Source organism: Lissotriton vulgaris, chromosome 1_1 (genome assembly GCF_964263255.1).
Source record: "Lissotriton vulgaris chromosome 1_1, aLisVul1.2, whole genome shotgun sequence".
NCBI lineage: Eukaryota > Metazoa > Chordata > Amphibia > Caudata > Salamandridae > Lissotriton > Lissotriton vulgaris.
In genome coordinates, this window is record NC_141685.1 from 1,026,054,838 (window position 1) to 1,026,072,645 (window position 17,808).

Consider the following 17,808-nt stretch of genomic DNA (forward strand, 5'->3'; position numbering starts at 1 on the left):
CCAAGGCCTAGCGCATCTGACCGCACAAGACCAGACCAACCGTCAACTTCAGGTTCACTAAGTGACCCCAGGAACCTTACAGACACAACACCTTCTTCTTTTTTAGAAGTTGGCCAAGCATCAACCACAGACCCAGGAGGTCCCGCAGGACCCACCGACTTACCACCGGCGAAATCCACCAGGAGTCACAGAATTTAGTAATAAATATCTCACAAACTCCACTAACTAACATCCAACAACAAGTACTCCAGAAAGGTATGAATTTCGTACCAACGTACCACACCAATGAGCTTGATACCACCATCTCTTTCTATAAGTTCATGAGAACCTTGCGTCTAAGACACTTTTTCACCAACGTGTGTCCCCCACAAACCGCTCAAGAATCAAACACCCTAATGGGACTAAGACCAAAGAGTTCCTTCATCCCGCCTACAAGTCACAAAGTGTTGGACACGTTTGAAATAGCAGTGCAACAAGACATTCATACCATCTTCAAAACCTCTCCAAAACACCGTTCCAACTTATCTACCAATGAATTTCAAGCACTACGACAACTTTCTTCTAATGGCAACATAAAAATCTGCAAAGCAGACAAAGGAGGAGCACTAGTAGCTTTAGACACCTGCTACTACAACCAAAATCTAGACATGCATTTGAACAACCCTGACCTGTACATGCCCTTGAACACTGATCCCACCTACGAATACAAACAGGTTCTGATTACCATCGTCACCAAAGCTGTCTCATGTGGAACTATCACCGAAAAAGACAAAAGATACCTAGTCAAAGAACATCCTCAGATACCATACATTTATCTTGTACCCAAAATTCATAAGCATGCCACCAAGCCACCTTTCAGGCCTATAGTGAGTACATGTGATTCCATTCATGAACCGACCGGCAAGTACATTGATAAACATTTGCAAAAATCCGTGACAAATATGCCCACTTACATACAGGATACCACAGATTTTCTAATCAAGCTTCAAAATATCAACATTCCACCCAACCAACCTGTGATCTTATGCACCATCGATGTTAACTCTCTATATACATCAATACCTCACAACTTGGGATTGGAAGCATTAGAAACCGCCCTGGTACAAAGCCAAAAACCTACGGACTTACAAGTTTTCATCATGGAACTTATGCAATATACATTACATCACAGTTATTTCAAAGCTTCTACCGGCCAATTCTACCAACAGTTATCAGGAGTCGCCATGGGCAATTGTGCAGCTCCTGCGTACGCAAATCTGTTCATGCACTCATTCGAGACCAAACATATATTGAATCATCAAATGTGGCAACCATACATACATGCTTACTATCGATACATCGATGATATTTTCCTTGTTTGGATAGGTAATGAGAATCAACTTCATCAAGCCATCAGTGGACTCAACCACGTGGATGACCGTATCCAATTCACCTACAGTTTTGATTCTAAATCTATATCTTTCCTTGATGTACAAATCATACTATCCAATAATCAATTTGTTACTTCAATACACACCAAAGCCACCGACCGGAACAACTACCTGCATTATAAGAGTTTCCACCAACCTAGCCTGAAACAACATCTGCCATACTCGCAACTCTTGCGGACCAAAAGAATTGCATCCACACCAGAGAACTATGACTACAATAGTACCACAATCATCACTAAATTCAGACAACGGGGCTACCCAGATGAACTCACAGAATCAGCTAAAATCAGAGTTTTGAATAAACCAAGACAGGAACTACTAAAACCCAGAGAAAAGCCTACAGAATCAGACACCCGTGTTGTATTTGTCTCCAAATATTCAACACAATCCACAAAAATAAAACAATCTATTCGCAGGCACTGGCAAATGCTACAACTTGAAACGGATTTCAACAAAATATTTGACCAACCACCGATTTTTGCTCACCAACGCTCTAAAAATATTGCGTCTATGTTGAAACAATCTCCCACCAAAGAACAAATTGCCTACAAAGGCACTATACCATGCTACAATTGTGGTCACTGTAGCAGCATCATCCCAGGAAATTGGGTATCACACCCCACTCAAGGGACGCCAATACGACTTAGAGTTAATGCCACCTGCGACTCTACAAACGTGATATACATGTTGAAATGCCCGTGTGGCCTTCCATACGTAGGCAAAACTGAACGGAAAATCAAAGTAAGACTGACGGAGCACCGCAGTAACATACGTACTAAAAATCTCAAATCCTGCGTAGCAGCTCATTTCATCCAACATGGTCACAACCCCAGCCAAATTCGCTTCCTCATTTTGGAAGTAGTGGATAAACATCCACACACAGATAACAATAAAAACTTTCTACGCCGTGAACTATACTGGATACACCGCCTTCTGGCCATGCACCCTAAAGGACTAAATGATAGATTGGAATACAGTTGTCACCTTTAAGGATTGTTCCGGCATCCACATTATTCCACTTGTATCTTGAATTGCTAATTTGGTTGATTCCCTTTACGCGTGTATACTTTGTTCCTTATATGTCTCAGATTTCTTATTTGTGACCACTGTCATTTCTTATTTGTGACCACTGTCATTTCACTGTTCCTTGTTTTTATGTTATCCTTTGTAATATACACCATGCCTACCATTGTATTTTTCACCTTATCATGTATATATAATAACTTTATTTCGATACAGTACGTATCATAAAAGCAATACAACATCAATTAAAAACAGTACAGAATATACAATATAGTACTTTAAGATTCGAAGAATAAAAGCGAAAAAAACAAGTGTGCAGATAATGATACCCTTCTTCATATGTACACCAGCTTGAAATACAGTTTTATCAAGGGAAACTTTACTGGAGCAGCAACATCCTTGAGGTTCTTATGCGCCAAGCCCAACCTAGGAATTTCGCCATGCAACATGCAAAGAACGGACGTGCATCTGATCGCAATATACGTAGGGCTTCAACATGTGATCTTGTTCCCAGGGTCTTACACAAGGGCTTTAGCCATTTCGATCTTGGCGCTGCATAAATTTTACACTCAAACAAAAAGTGGGCGACAGACTCAGCCTTTGTAACACAGAACGGGCAGTACGGAAGCGTTTGGAGCGGAGGATTCCAAGAGGAAGTAAACAATCCTAAAGGGAGCACACCCACCCTAAATTTAAAGTACAGCGATCTGTCTCCAGAATTATGAATTAGGTCCAGATAGGGTTCCCTATAAGGGAACTCCTTAACTAGCAAAAACTGGGCGACAGATTTACAGTGATTGGGGTTGGACATTCGCTTATTATCTACCCATAGCCAATACACCTTCTTAAGTAGCTGTTTGGGAGGTGCAGTTTTGTTGAGCCAGGCATCTCCCAAACCCAGCTCATAGAGCAGGAGTTTGACTTCCCTCAACCAGGGTACCTTATTACAACCTGGAAGCGACAGAAGGTCTCTTAGGGCATCAGCGTAGCTACACAGTTCAGGGACATTCCATATCCGAGACCAGAGTAGCAAGGGACGCAATTTTGCTTGCTCACAGATTGGACGTGTGCCTGTATCTAACAAGAGAGGGATTGTAGGGGTACTGTGGGGTAGCCTCATCAGATCTTTATGGAAGTTGTTTTCGAGATGGGCCAGGGTATCCACTCTCTGCAAACCCCAAAGTTCAGCCCCGTACAGGGCTGCACTTACAACCCTTGCTCTATAGATGTCAATCAGTGCCCCGATTGGTTTTAGAGATGAGGCTCGCTGTTCTTTAAGCAAGGCTCCAGTAGCCCTTTTGTGAGTCAGAAATACCTTCTGGTGGTGTGCTTTCCAGGTCATGGTATCGCTGAGACGTATTCCTAGGTAGTCGAATTCTTTGACTCTTTCCAGAGGGATAGAGTCTAAGATAGGAGGAGTAACAGATTTCTTGGGGGGGTTGAGGACAAGGAATTTAGTCTTGCCTATGTTTATTGCAAGTCCCTTGGAGTCACAGAAGGATTTAAAGGAAGTGAGCAGTTTCTGGATGCCCGCAGGTGATTTGGATATCAGAAGGGTGTCGTCCGCAAACAGGAGCGTGGGAACTTTTATGCCCGCCAGGGTAGGTGCATCTGCAGGATGTTGTAGCAGGTGCTCCACCACTCCGTTGACATAAAGAGAGAACAGAGTGGGGGCGAGCACGCACCCTTGGCGGACGCCCCTGTCTACTGGGATTCGAGGTGTTTTTTCTCCCTGGACACCCCATCTGATCTGGGCGAAATTATCCTCATGGAATTTTCTGAGCAGGGACAGCAGGTAGGGGGGTAGGCCTAATCCATCGAGGACATTCCAAAGTAGTGCCCGTGGGACCAGGTCGAAGGCAGTACGCAAGTCTATAAAGACTAGATACAGGCTGCCCCCTCCCAGCACCACCACTTTCCAGTATAGCATTAGGAGACGGAATGTTTGCTCGATGGTGCCTGTCCCTGATCTAAATCCTGCCTGGAAGTCAGACAGAATCTTTTCCTCGTCAACCCACTGCAAAATCCTGCCCAGTACCACCTTTCCTGCCACCTTTTGGGTTGAATCCAGCAAACTGATGGGGCGATAATTGGCTGGATCATCCCTGCTGCCTTTCTTAAAGATTGGCACTACTTCAGCGCCTCTCCAAGAGTCAGGAAAGGAGCCTCCCAGTAGAACCTCGTTTAAGAGTGTGGCAATTAATCTCCCCCATACTGCTGGGTGGGATTTCAGGAGGTCACCGGGAATCCCGTCAGGACCTGGAGCCTTGTTAGAAACAATACCTCCAATTGCCCTTTCGACTTCCTGGGTGGTAAAAGGGTCGTCGATGACTAGAGGAATAGTTGTTGGGCAGATCATGGAGCCTGAACAAGGAGTTTCCCCCGGTGTAACAGAGTATAATTTGGAGAAATGGACAAACCAAACATCGCCGGGAATGTTGCAGGTTAACTGCTGATCAATGGGCTTGTTTCTTGCTCTCAAGAGATCCCAAAACCCCTTTGAGTCCTTCCTATTACTTGCCTCAGTTAGCTCCCGCCAAAAGTGATTTTCGTGGATCTCCTTCGCCTCAGTCACCGCTTTTTTATAAGATTTCCTTGCGGAACTGATAGTCGCTGGGTCCCTATTTTTTACTGCAGAGATGAGCTCCCCCTTCGCAGCTCTACATTTGGCGGAATACCATTTATCTTTAGCCTTAGGGACACTATTAGCAGCAGACCTAACCTTAGGTTGAGGGATAACAAAAAGTTCGCTCAGCGCTGCTATGGTCTCTGTAAATAAAGGTAACACGTTTGGGCTGGATAAGCATAAAGCATCAAGCTGGGACTCCACCACAGACAGAATGGCCCCAGCTTGCATCAGTCTACCCTCGTCTGCTTTGACTTTAGCCCACTTCAGGCGCCTGCTACAGTTTGTCGGTGCAACATTGTGGGATGATTTCCAGATATGAAGGGGCTTATCCTGTTGCTTCGTCTGCCACGGGGAAGTAAGGGTTAGAGAGAGGGGATTGTGGTCGCTGTCAGATGACACAATGACCTCCATGTCTTTATGGAGAGGCCAAAGATTGTAGTTCAGCATGATGAAATCAATTCTGGAGGTGTAGCCCGTCCTGTTGTATGTGTGGGCAACTCCAGGATCCGATTTGGAACGACCATTCGTAGAGCGCAAATTGTGCTCCATGCAAAGTGCATTGATGTCTATCGCACTTTGCGTCCATTTTGGGATTGGATCGAGAGTCAAGATCGGGATTCCTCTTTTTGTATCCTCATCGAAAGAATCCAAAATGTCCTCCTTTGCCAATGGTTCGAAACAGCAGTTGAAATCGCCTGCAAGGAGAACATAGGAGTCAATTTTGCAAGCAGCCAGGTCGTTACTTAGGCCTGTCGATGGTAGATTTGATGACCCATTTCTGGCGCCTCTCAGGTAAAGGTTAAAAACCTCTAACGTCCTTCCCCCTTCGCAGTGGATTGAGATTCTCTGTAGGTCAGAAGATTTAGTGGGCCTAGAACTTACTTTTAGGCCCAGAGCAATGCTGACCCATATTAAAAGGCCTCCCGACGGACGGCCCTTGGATCCACTTTGCTGAAGAGCAGGAACAAAATAGGTTGCGAAGCCTACCCTGTGTTTTGGTTCCTATGACCATGTTTCTTGCAGGATACAGATGTTATAAGGTTCAAGAAACGCATTCCATTCTGGATTGTCAAGGTTACGGACAAGCCCTGCCACATTCCAGCTTACAATCTTTAACAGTGGTACCTCTATAGGAGAATGAACAGCGGAGTGGGCAGGTTCGAGTGTGGAAAACACAGCCTCTAAAGGAAGACTATCTAGGGGCTTATTTTGAAGGATGTTAGAGGCCATAGTATCCTCCAACGAGTGGTTTAGTGCTGGAGTGGCCTGGGTGGAAGGCATAGGTGAGGTATGTGAGAGAGCCAACTGGACCTCCCTACCACCTGGGGAAGAATCACCTAAAGTCAGATCGGCTGGAACTACCTTGCTCGGAGTTATCAGCCCACCCTCCCGGGATGGGCTGCTTGATGTTCTGTCCAGGTCAGAAGGGAGGTCAGTAACTAAGGGATCCCTACCGCCACAAGGAGAATCAGAGGGCCCTTCAGCTTTCAGTGGTTGATCATTCCTCAGTGTTTGGAAACCAGGGTCCCTGGGGAGTCAATCTACTTCCTCAAGGCCTCCAAATCTATTTGAAGTAGGGAAACCATTCCAGTGCGAGTAGGGATCCACACGATTGTTAGGGCGGCTTCTCCTAGCTTGGTGGTTAACTAATGACCAGTTGTTTGATTGGTTATATGTAGGGCGTGGAGGATAAAAGAAGGACAATGGCCTGGGGATAACAGAGGATCCTTCACTACAGGGCCACGAGCATATATGCTGTGCTGTGTGAGGATCGTCAAATGTTACAACTATACAATCCCCAGGGTTGCTTTTCCTCGTTGGGCCCACCCATGGAGTTCTGCGCACCATCAAGACTCTACTTCTATGGCCATTGGGAATTGGTCTATTGACATTGAGCCAATGCATTATTTTATTTTTCAAGGACCAGTGATTCTCATATTGGTCGTTACCAATCTGGGGAACACCCGTCAGGACAACCACAAAATCATTAGCCTCTGGTGGAAGGTCAATGTAACCCCCTCTAAAGTTGCTCTTTACTGGGGGTTCCTGGGTAGGCTGGTAGCCCTTATCACCGGGATGAATTTTGGGGGTGACTCCAGGTTTGGAATTGGCAGGGTGGTGTATAGGGGCACGTTTAGAGGCCTTGGGGATTGTAACAGTTGAAATTTGATCCACAGGCACTGTCCTTGGTCTGGGGACCGGGCGAGCGGTAGGGATTATAGGGAGAGGTTGATGGGCTTGTGGTGTTGGTACTAAAGGTGCTATATTAGTGCCAGGGACATCCTTATTCTCAAGACTTCTCAGGCCGAGAGTGGCAAGAGCAATAATGCTCTTTTCCATTTCAAGTAGATTATTTTCGATCCGTGAGAGTCTGAGGTCTAAAGGAGAGAGGAGTTTTTTTAAAGATTCCCACACTAGATCAATGAATTCTCTATCGTTATTGCCCAACCCGTCCACCCGCAGGCCCTCATCTTCAGAAATCAAGTTGGCCTGCTCAGTGGCTGGTTTGGTGATAGACCCGACCCCCCCCCCTCCATTACGGGCTGTACCACAGGGACCTGTACACCTTGAGTGCTGCTAGCTACGCCATCTAGTCTTACCAATTCATGAGAGACCGCAATCTTCGCCTTCTTCCGCGAGTAAGCGGAACGAGAACGATGTTTCCATTTAGGTAAGATTGCGCTAGGGGCATTAAATGTCACCGGGGGTGGAAATTTAGTGATAGCATTCTGAGTGCAAGAAGTGGCGGGTACACTCACTTCATTTGGTTTGGGTAGTTGGGCGGGGGGTGGAGTAGGAGTGGGAGGGAGCGGGGTCGGATGGACCTCGACCTGTGTGACTACGCATCTGGGAATGATAGTTCGCTCTGGGGTAACAGCTGCAGCTATGGGGCCTAGGGAAGATTTTTTGGAAGTAGCAATAATTTCCGACAGTCTTCTAGCAGCGCCCAACTCTAGGGATACCCGGGCTTGAAGTTTCGATATTTCCTGATCTATAGCAAAGTTGGTGCGGGTGATAAAGTCATCCATAGGGCCACTAATCGGATGGCCACATTTGGAGGCTTTGCTCCTGGTCATCCTGGAACTCATACCTTGGGAGAAAAGAGGAAACCAGTAGTGCTAGGAGTGGAAAGGAAAAAGGGGTCGCAGTAGTCCTGGATTGGAGCTTAAGATATTATGAGGGGCGAAAGAGGATGGGCCAGTCCAGTCCACTCAGTCCTCGAACGGCCTCAAACGGCCCGCTCTTTGCCCGGTCTTAGCCCCAGGCGCTCCCGCGCGCTCCCGCGCGATCCCGCGCAGCGTCTCTCTCTGATATTTATGAGCCAAGACCAATGGGGCGTGATGTAGGAAGGTGGGGGCGGGGCGTTCAGGGAGAGCGGGGCCAGGTGACTCAGCCTCACGCTCGCAGCCCTGAAGCCTCACACGCCCCCACAGAGCAGCCAGGCAGGAGACCACGGACTGGCGGTAAACGGTGGGTTAATTCCGCAGCGGGACCCGCGAAGCGGGTTCCGCAAGTCGTGGGTTCAAGGCAGCCCTTAGCAGCAAACAAACAGCTCCAGCCAGGTCCAGCAAGAAAACAGCGTCCCACGAGGGGAGAGTCCAGGTGCCTTTTGATTGTAGGAAGGTGGGGGCGGGGCGTTCAGGGAGAGCGGGGCCAGGTGACTCAGCCTCACGCTCGCAGCCCTGAAGCCTCACACGCCCCCACAGAGCAGCCAGGCAGGAGACCACGGACTGGCGGTAAACGGTGGGTTAATTCCGCAGCGGGACCCGCGAAGCGGGTTCCGCAAGTCGTGGGTTCAAGGCAGCCCTTAGCAGCAAACAAACAGCTCCAGCCAGGTCCAGCAAGAAAACAGCGTCCCACGAGGGGAGAGTCCAGGTGCCTTTTGATTGTAGGAAGGTGGGGGCGGGGCGTTCAGGGAGAGCGGGGCCAGGTGACTCAGCCTCACGCTCGCAGCCCTGAAGCCTCACACGCCCCCACAGAGCAGCCAGGCAGGAGACCATGGACTGGCGGTAAACGGTGCCTTATCATGTATACCTTTCCTCTGTTTATGCATGTTGTTCCCTGTTCACTTCATTTTGATTACCTATTTTTACTTTTCTTGTATATGTTTCACCACTTCTTTTTACTCTTTATTTTATCCTTTATTTTATCCTTTATTTTATCCTTTATTCCTTATATCCATTCTTTTTTCGGACTTTCCACCCTGTTCCTACACATTTGCCTCACACGCGTTTTTCACCGCCCCCACAGCTCAGTCTGTCCTCACTTTTCATGCTCCTCGCGTTCATAGTTCACTCTAACGCGCATGCTCGGCGTCTTCCGGGTTCACGAACACTATCTCGGAGGTTCCTTGGATCACATCGTAGAATGTTGTCTAATCTTCACATACTCGGTAAGAAGGCACGATTTTCCTTTACGCTCCTGCCGACCACAATCTATTACCTATCTTTGAGCACCGCCGTTTTTGCAATTCCCATATGTTCACCTCGGGTTGGATTTCCTGGAACACCTTATCTTTTCTCAGTGCATTTTGACCCTCCTATATCACGTTTCATTTTCCATTGCTCGCGTTCCACTTCACAGACCGGTGATGACCCCACACTCCTTATATTATCGCTATGTTCACCTTAAACCATGGTATCACTTTCTATTTATCACTCACTCCCCATTAATGTATATTGTGTATTTAGGACTCCTGTATTAGCGCCCTACACATGTTTCCTTTTACCTTCTAGATTCCCCCTGAAGAAGTGCACCTTTGCACGAAATGCATCGGGATTATGTTGAATATATAATTCTGCAAGAATGCTGAAACTTTAATTTATTGATCATATGACCAGAATATGACGATGGAAACATTGAACTATGATTAACAAACTACTATCATGAATAAGATTTGTTGAAATAAATCAAACATAAGTTGTGTTCATCATTGAATCCAGAACTTTATTGAATATATCTACGCACCAAGGTGCCTACCAGAGTGCCCAGGATTTGTCCTTACCCCCTGTAAGGCTCATACTGCTTTCATATCAAACGCACCTTTTGGACCTGGAAGGTGACTTCCTGCGCACCTATCTAACAGAATACCTACCCCACCCAGTTTAATCCTATTTACCTTGGAGTGCAGCGGTTCTCATATATAGTAATGTAAATGACAATGCCATTTATTTATGTTTTCAAAACCAACACATAAATACAAATGTCATTTACAGTGCCAATAGCTCTAACTTTTCCAAAGGCGAAACCATTGCATTGTAAATGCTTGTTTCATTTGAGAGGGAGAGTACTTGTACTTCTCAGCACTACTACAAGACATTTAATGGCAGATCACCAGCACTTCGTATGAGCAAACAGGCACTCTAAAGAGTGACTAGTGCACGTCTAGATATCCATTTAAAGCAGTGTGCTTTAGTGGCCTACAAATATACCCCTCACCTCTTGCCCATTAAAGATAGATGTGCAGCGAAAGTTCGCTGTTCTAATAATTGGGTTATGGTCCTAAAACGTCTGGGAAGCAATAGTTAATTAAATATTCACTATTTGTCTGAAAATCTACCTTGTCAGTGTCCTTAAATTTTGACCTGAACATTACAATATGAAGCAAGATCATCAAAATGTGAGCCAGGTTGGTAGGGGGACATGCAGCATATTATGGAACGGGTAGAATTATATGAGTATGGAGAGAAGAAAGGAAAATTCAAAATTAAGTGAAATAGCCGTTCTTGCTATCAAATATGTACTAACATAATTGAAATTAATAACTTAACGGCCTTCTCAGGTAACGAAACGTTGCGACAATATGGCACATTTTCTCTGCGTGGAGAAAATGAGTAGTTTCCAAAGTCAGCGGAGGTTCAACCGCCTGCATAGAGCGCGAGCCTCCAAACGACCTGAACACTGCCTACACCTCACCTCAACCCTTTGCCCTCCTTCCCGCTCTTTCCCTTTTTCAAAAACCGTTGCAAACTCCACCTCCATCACGCTGCCTGCGCGGTCCCACTTACTATTGGCTAGTGCACTGTCCAATAACCAACTGAATGAGCCAGACGGCGCCCACCTCGAAGAAAAAACGTATTCCGAGTTTAACACGAGTGTAAAGACCAATAATGATCACGGATTTTCTCCCGAAAGCGAAACAAACTCTCTATTTCTTTCAGCAGACGCCGGTTAGTTACAACAAAAAGTAGGTTCTAATCCTTTCATTTGCGTCACAATACATGTAATTAAATCATTAAAATGGTGACATATTTTTTAAGTATTTCATTAGAGCTTATTGTGATAATAATGCTGCAAAATAGTTTAATATGTACACAATTCTCCTGTCTATTCGTAAGCGAATTGCACATTCCAAGATGGCTCTTATATTCATTTCCGCCTATCAGTCCGCCTTTCCCAGTCCCTCTTTTATGTTGCCCGCCAAGCCTTTTAAACGCAGAAAAACAAGCAAGCCATGGAGACATCCTGCGATTGGTTGCTGGGGATGGTGTGTCCCCGCCTTCACCTCGAGGCCCGAGGTCGGCCTCCCATTGGGCTACTTAGTATCTGTTTCGTAAAATAACAAAAGGCACACGGGGAACCTGTCAACCCTCCCCCACGTGGGTGTGACAGGTCACGTGATGCGGCACCCTGCCCGAGTCAATAGGGCGAGAAGCCGGCTCCGCTCGCGCTGACAGACAACAAGAGGCTGCACTTCACGGACAACCCTTGGGGCTTGGAGCCGAAGGGGCGAGCGTCCGTCGGAATCCTCGAACACCCGCGGCGTTGGCGATAACGGGCGTCTTCTGGAAGCCCCCAACGAAGGGGGCGGGGCTCCGAGGGAGTGCAAGTAAGGTGAGGGGAGGTGAGGTGACGCTGGCTGACTTGAGTGAATGATCGCATTACTAGAGGAGTCGCCGAGACCCTTCCCGGTGTACCACCCTCTACAGATGTTAATAACAAGCCCCCCCGCACTCTTACTAGCAGGAGTTGTGTGATAGCCTCGCACAACAAATGCACTTGACAGCCTAGGGAGTTCTCCCCGTGCAGATCTTCTTTTACTCCTCAATTTGGATATGTTGTGACAGAAACCCTATTGTGCTGGGGTGGGGATGCATCTGAAACTCTCCACAGTTTTTGAAATAATTATTTATTTATTTACGACATGCTTCTAGGCGTAAATCCGAGACTTTACCCGAGACTTTTCCTCAGTGCTTTCTTCTGACAACCCAAAGAATATTCCCCCCCCCCCCACCAAAAAAAAAAATCTACCGTGGGATACCTCCTGATCGCCCCACACCCATTCCGAGCAGATACCACCACACCTACCAGCCCCACCCAGCAGGGTCTAGAAGACCGCTCCTTAGTGGTCACCAGGATATTCTTCTTGACCCGCCGTCCCCTTCAACTTTCCAGCAAAGGGGTCATTTAATTTAAGAGCTTCCAACCTGCTTTAGTCGATATCTTCTTAGCAGGGATTAACGCGAGGACAACCCCAGCAGAGCTTTCTCCTGACAGCCCCTAACAGTAGATACCAAGAACCTTTCTTCGCCAACCCCTCCCCCAAACGGGGGTCGCATGAGACCGCCAACAAAATGAGGAAAGGATGTGTCGTTACGGCCACAGCAACGGACTTTGGAACTGGGGAACTAGGCTTCGAGTCTCGCCGTCGGCTCAACACCCTCTAATTATGGGCAAATCACTTCATATCCCCGTCTCTCTAAAAACAAAATGAATATGACCTGGTGTAATGTAACTGGAGCTCATGTATTCGGGTCTAGTTCGTTTTATATAGCATAAACGGCAAAAAATAAATGAGGACCCCCTTATTAGGGCTTTACCCGACCCACACCCTCACTCCAGCAGATGATATGCGGGTACCTCATCCAGCTTGTGTCAGTGACTCGATATCCCACTATAGGCTGACCCTTTCCCTTTAAAACTTTTCCCCCTCCCGTACCTAGCAGGGGTTCCTCGCGGACTCCCACCCGAATAGAGATCGTTTACATCCCGTTCGCATGTTGCCTGAATGCCTCGGTGGTTAAAGGCACCAATAAGCCGCACCCAGCATAAGCTGACAATTGCCACAGTGGGGTGATTCACATTGCAGGCGATAGTGACAGCTTCTTCCCGAAACAACGCTCTGTGGGATTTCCTCCTCAAGCCCACCACTCCGCAGTTACCCGTCAGCGGCGATTACCGTTTGCCTTGAAACTGGACGGTAGCAGGGATTCATTGATATATATACAGCCGAGACTGGGGCGTTCTTAAAATTTACTTTTCAAATTTCGAGTCTTCGTGTGTTGCCTCATTTGTTTGCACTTTGTTTCTGTAAATAGCACATTGTTACTCCGTTTAATGACTTTCGAAAAGACTGGTGTGTTGTTGTCATTTATGTGCCACTTTACTTCGCGGGTGGTTCGGACTGGATTGTTGGTTTGCCTTGTGTGGCTGTGGCTGACTAGTTTGCCATATGAGAGCACGATGGTTTACAGTTTGACAGACCTACAATGAGAAGGCCGGTTGATTTTACTAGTGGTCTGATGTTTAGCTGGTTAACTTGCCAGTGGGGAATAATTGAAGGGAGCAAGGGTGCTATTTGCCAGCTAGCTAGTTGGACTGACAGTTGTGAGCTGGCATGCATTTGCCGATTTGGGACGGGGTGATGCTGGCTGGTTTTATTGAGGGCAGCTAGTTGTGTTGTCTGTTGAGGGTAGGTAAGGTTTTGGCTTACCTGTTGGAAGCTGGTTAATTTGCCTGTAGGGGTATTGGTTGGAGGGTGTTCGGAGCAGCTAGGTGGTTTGTTTGCCAAATGAGTTAGTGCTGGTTGGTTTGTTCAGGGGAGCGGCTGCCAAACAGAGCTGGTTGGAGTGCTAGGTGGAGGAAAGTTGATTGCCCAGTCGAGGGCTGGCAGGCTGCCTTGTTTGGTAGCGATGACTGGTGTATGTGTTCGTGCCAGGGAAGAGTTTGTATGGCTTTTGGTTTAATTGTGGGAAGTTGAGCAGGTTAATGTTTTGGGTAGTGTGATGTAATATTTATTTTTTATATTTTGCTTTTTGCAGTTTAATATAGCACAAACTCGACTTGAAGGTATTGAATCGCATTACATGACCACCAGTTACATTACAGATGGACACATTCATTTTTGGTAGACACGGAGTGATTTGCCTAGAACACAGGATGTAGAGCTGACACAGGACTCAAACCTGGTTTCCCATTTCCAAAGTTGCCAGTTCTGGTCATTATGTGTTTTAGGGTCTGCATGAATTGCAAAATGTGGATTTTCTGCCGCTTATTTGGACTGAGTGTCTTGTTTTAAGGTGTATGAATCTAATACATTTTAAAGATGTCCCTTATACCAAAGTTGGGGAAATGTAATCTTGGATCCTGATGGAGATGACTTCTCCTCTCAACTATCTTCAGAGATCCCTCAGCCTTACTGTCCAGTACATATGCTTAGGACTTAGGATGCATTGCCAGAGAAGGAAAATGTAGCTCCTGGCCCATTATTTTTGAATTTGTGGTTCTGATCAGTCGTTCACTCATTGCTCATCTCTTCCGTCTCAGGTTCTCTCTTGGTCTTGGGCTCCGGTGGCCACAGCTCTCCATGCTGCTGGACGGGGAGATTACAGCTGGTGACCAGCTGACCAGTGCAGCTGCCCGGGGTGATGTCCCTGAGGTTCGTCGACTGCTGTACGACGAACTGGTGCATCCAGACTCCATCAACCGCTTTGGGAAGACAGCTCTTCAGGTAAGGTGCCAGGGTGGGTCATTGATGTGGGTTGTAGGTTCTGGTGGCGTGGTTTATGATGGATCAGGGCAGGGTGTAGGTAGGTGCCAGAAGTAAATACAAGGAAGACCGGATGCCATTGGTCTGGGTGAGATGGGGATGGCACAGGCATGTAATGAAGTGAATTCAGACTAGAGCTTTAGCATTGTTTTTTAGTTTATTCATGTGCACAAATCATTTCCATCTTCAATCTGAAGACTATTTTAGGTGTGAAAGTCTAAGAAATATCAAATGTTAGAAAAATCAAAGTATGTCTTTGTGTGTCACTTACATCACTCACAAAGATTGCAAGTGCATTTATACTACGCAATATAAACTGGATATTCCCCTTTAATCACCCCTCTTTTTTCCTTCTCATGTCCAGGTGATGATGTTCGGCAGCCCTGCTGTAGCCAGGGAACTATTGAAACAGGGGGCTAGTGTCACCATCCAGGATTACAATGGCACCACTCCAGCCCACGATGCAGCGCGTACTGGCTTCCTTGAGACACTACAGCTTCTGGTGGAGCATGGTGCCGACATCAATGTGCCAGATTGTCATGGCTCACTGCCCATCCACTTGGCCGTCCGTGAAGGCCACGAGGATGTTGTTCTTTTTCTGTCAGCAGACTCCAACTTGCAGCAACAGGACACTGAGGGTCTGACTGCACTTGATCTAGCGAGACGTTTTGCTGGGCCCCGGGTGGTTGCCATTTTGGAGCAGCACCTCTCTTTGCTAACGTAGTGGAAGTTGAGTGGGGTTTAGGGAAGCTTTGTGTTTTGTACGGCCTCTATTCTCATGTTCCTCTTGTATTGCATAACCATTTGGAGACAAGCCTGTGTCTGGACTTGGTGGCAGAGCATTAAGAAGGTCTTGGTATCTGCTGCTATGTTTTCACAGTAGGCCCGCCACCCCATGCATTGGTTAGCTTGGTTCAGCTCCTGGTTTAACGGTTCCCTTCTCTCCTTTGGTTCTTGTTTCTTTGTATTTTTCCATGTTCATGTTTTTGTTGTTTGTGTTTTTTTAATGTTAACCGTTACAGTGACCCACAAAGGTGATATCAGCCTTCCAACTTCCTACAGCCTGCTACAACGATGCTGTATTATATGCTGAACAAAATGTGTTGCCTAGTTTGTGTCCACGTTTCAATAGTGCTCTGCATGCATGGCACTTATACAATCAGGCTAGCCCATTTCTCTGCCTCACCCTACATCCAACTTGGTCTCCAAAATTATTCTTGACTTCCCTGATACCACGAGTTCCCTTGTGTCCGCTTTCTAAGTCAACACTTCCTTTAAAATATGTGTAACTACACGGCCCACTCCCAGTTGCCTTAAAATAAGTTATTCGTACAACAGCCCATTGGTGTAAATGAATTCCAGCCAATGTATAAACATTTTTGCCACGTGAGCTCGTCTAGATTTTACCTCCTACGTTGTATTTACTTAGTGGGGGCAGCTGCCGGTGAGGTACTTCCTGGCAAGAAGATGCTCTATCCTAGTCCTGATCTGGCCGATGCCATGTCACTTGGTTTGAAGTCCACGACGAGGATGGCTTTGGAAGGCCACAGGGTAGGGCTGGACCTTGCACTGTGATCTTGGTGTTTGTGTTTTATGAAGAGCACTTTGGATGTTACGTGCTTGTAATAGGAAGTGCACTCAGTTGATTCCTATAAAAGGTACAGTTTCCTTTAACCTTCGAAGGTAATCCTTGTCTGCTCGCTGAGTTATCAATGCGCTTTTTTGCCGACGTAAGGAGCTGGCGCTCTGATTGAAGGTCGGTCCTCGTGGAAGAAATTACCTGACTTACAACGCTGCCTCTTGCCCTCCTGTGCAGCCTGCCGTCGCAGCACTTGTGCCTTCCATAGATTGACTAAAACAAAAGCAACATGGCTGCCCCACTGTAGCACACACTTATACTCGATGCCATGTTCTCGAAATGCTTGCAAATGCATGCACCACAGGAAACACTGCCAATATGTCAACGGCTTTCGGGCAATGCATAGAATATTTGCCAATTAAAGTTTTTCTGTGCATTTAGTTTGCGATGAAAAACCTTATCACTTCCCTTTATAACCATGTCAGTGATTTCAATTAACCAATTTCTGCATTTAAACAGCAGAGCTTGCTAAATCGCTTTGTGGCAGAGAATACTTTAAAAATAGAAACTCTCTAGCTTGCCACTATGGGGACACAAGTTGCGACAGCGAGTTGCTTCTCCAGCTGTGCTTGCCTGTCTAGTCAGCCGCTGTTCCTGGTTTTGCTTGGCAGGGAAAACCTGCTGCATAAGTGTTGCCTCTCCCTCGGTGGCAAGTAATTCCGAAGCGCTAGGGTGTGGTACGTTGCGATTGGGCAAGCTGTGCCCCGCAGGTGTGGCTCACAAATCCCAAAACATGGCACTCCCCTCTTTGTGAAGCATAGTCGTTGTACTGTTGGTGTAACTCGTCCCTGTTAATTGTTCTTTCTCACACCAACGTTCCCCATAAATGAATTGCATAACTTGTTAATTTCGACTGTACATAGTAGTTTTTTAAAGTCTATTTATTATGCTTTTGAAGGATGTTGTATGTCATAATTTAAGTTTTTAAAAGCATTAAATTAATATGTACTGATTAACACACGCTTCTAAGTTTGTTTTATTGAATGTGCGCTCCGACCTATCTTTCTTTTGCAGGAAAAAAAGTCCACATTTCACTTAAGGATAGAAAGTTCTCATATTGTGTTTATTGTTTAATAGAGGTGGGCGAGCCACAGAAAGCTCGAGCCAAATGTTTAGGTCTGGCTTGGCGCGAGGACTTTCTGGAACTTCGAGCCCGAAACGAGCCTAGCTTTCACGTTAGGCGATGTGGCTACAAATACCAACCATATAACGCGGATATCGGGTTCGACCCCGTGCCTGCACTGGATATCTAAATCCCGGCGAAAGTTCCAGTGTTATAAGAAAACCGAAAATGTGACTGTTATGAAGCTCTCCGAGG

General features: G+C 46.5%; 1 protein-coding gene across 3 annotated transcripts; it reads left to right on the forward strand.

The window, feature by feature from the left end:
- The first annotated feature begins 11,675 nt into the window (after positions 1–11,675).
- CDKN2D (cyclin dependent kinase inhibitor 2D) lies at positions 11,676–17,446 on the forward strand. Of its 3 annotated transcripts, none has more exons than XM_086961780.1 (3): positions 11,676–11,916; positions 14,629–14,812; positions 15,216–17,446. In XM_086961780.1, exons 2-3 carry the CDS (start codon positions 14,669–14,671, stop codon positions 15,573–15,575), a joined length of 504 nt encoding a protein of 167 aa, XP_086817906.1. In that variant the 5' UTR covers positions 11,676–11,916; positions 14,629–14,668; the 3' UTR covers positions 15,576–17,446. The 3 variants fall into 3 exon arrangements, with proteins under 3 accessions (XP_086817906.1, XP_086817914.1, XP_086817923.1); XM_086961788.1 differs by having other exon boundaries at positions 11,755–11,926; XM_086961797.1 differs by having other exon boundaries at positions 11,761–11,911.
- Positions 17,447–17,808: the final 362 nt, after the last annotated feature.

Bases quoted from the DNA above. Each gene is read 5' to 3' on its own strand.
- CDKN2D (XM_086961780.1), top strand. From the start codon at position 14,669: ATGCTGCTGGACGGGGAGATTACAGCTGGTGACCAGCTGACCAGTGCA. The intron at 14,813-15,215 runs GTAAGGTGCCAG...TCTCATGTCCAG, and splicing joins TTGGGAAGACAGCTCTTCAG to GTGATGATGTTCGGCAGCCC.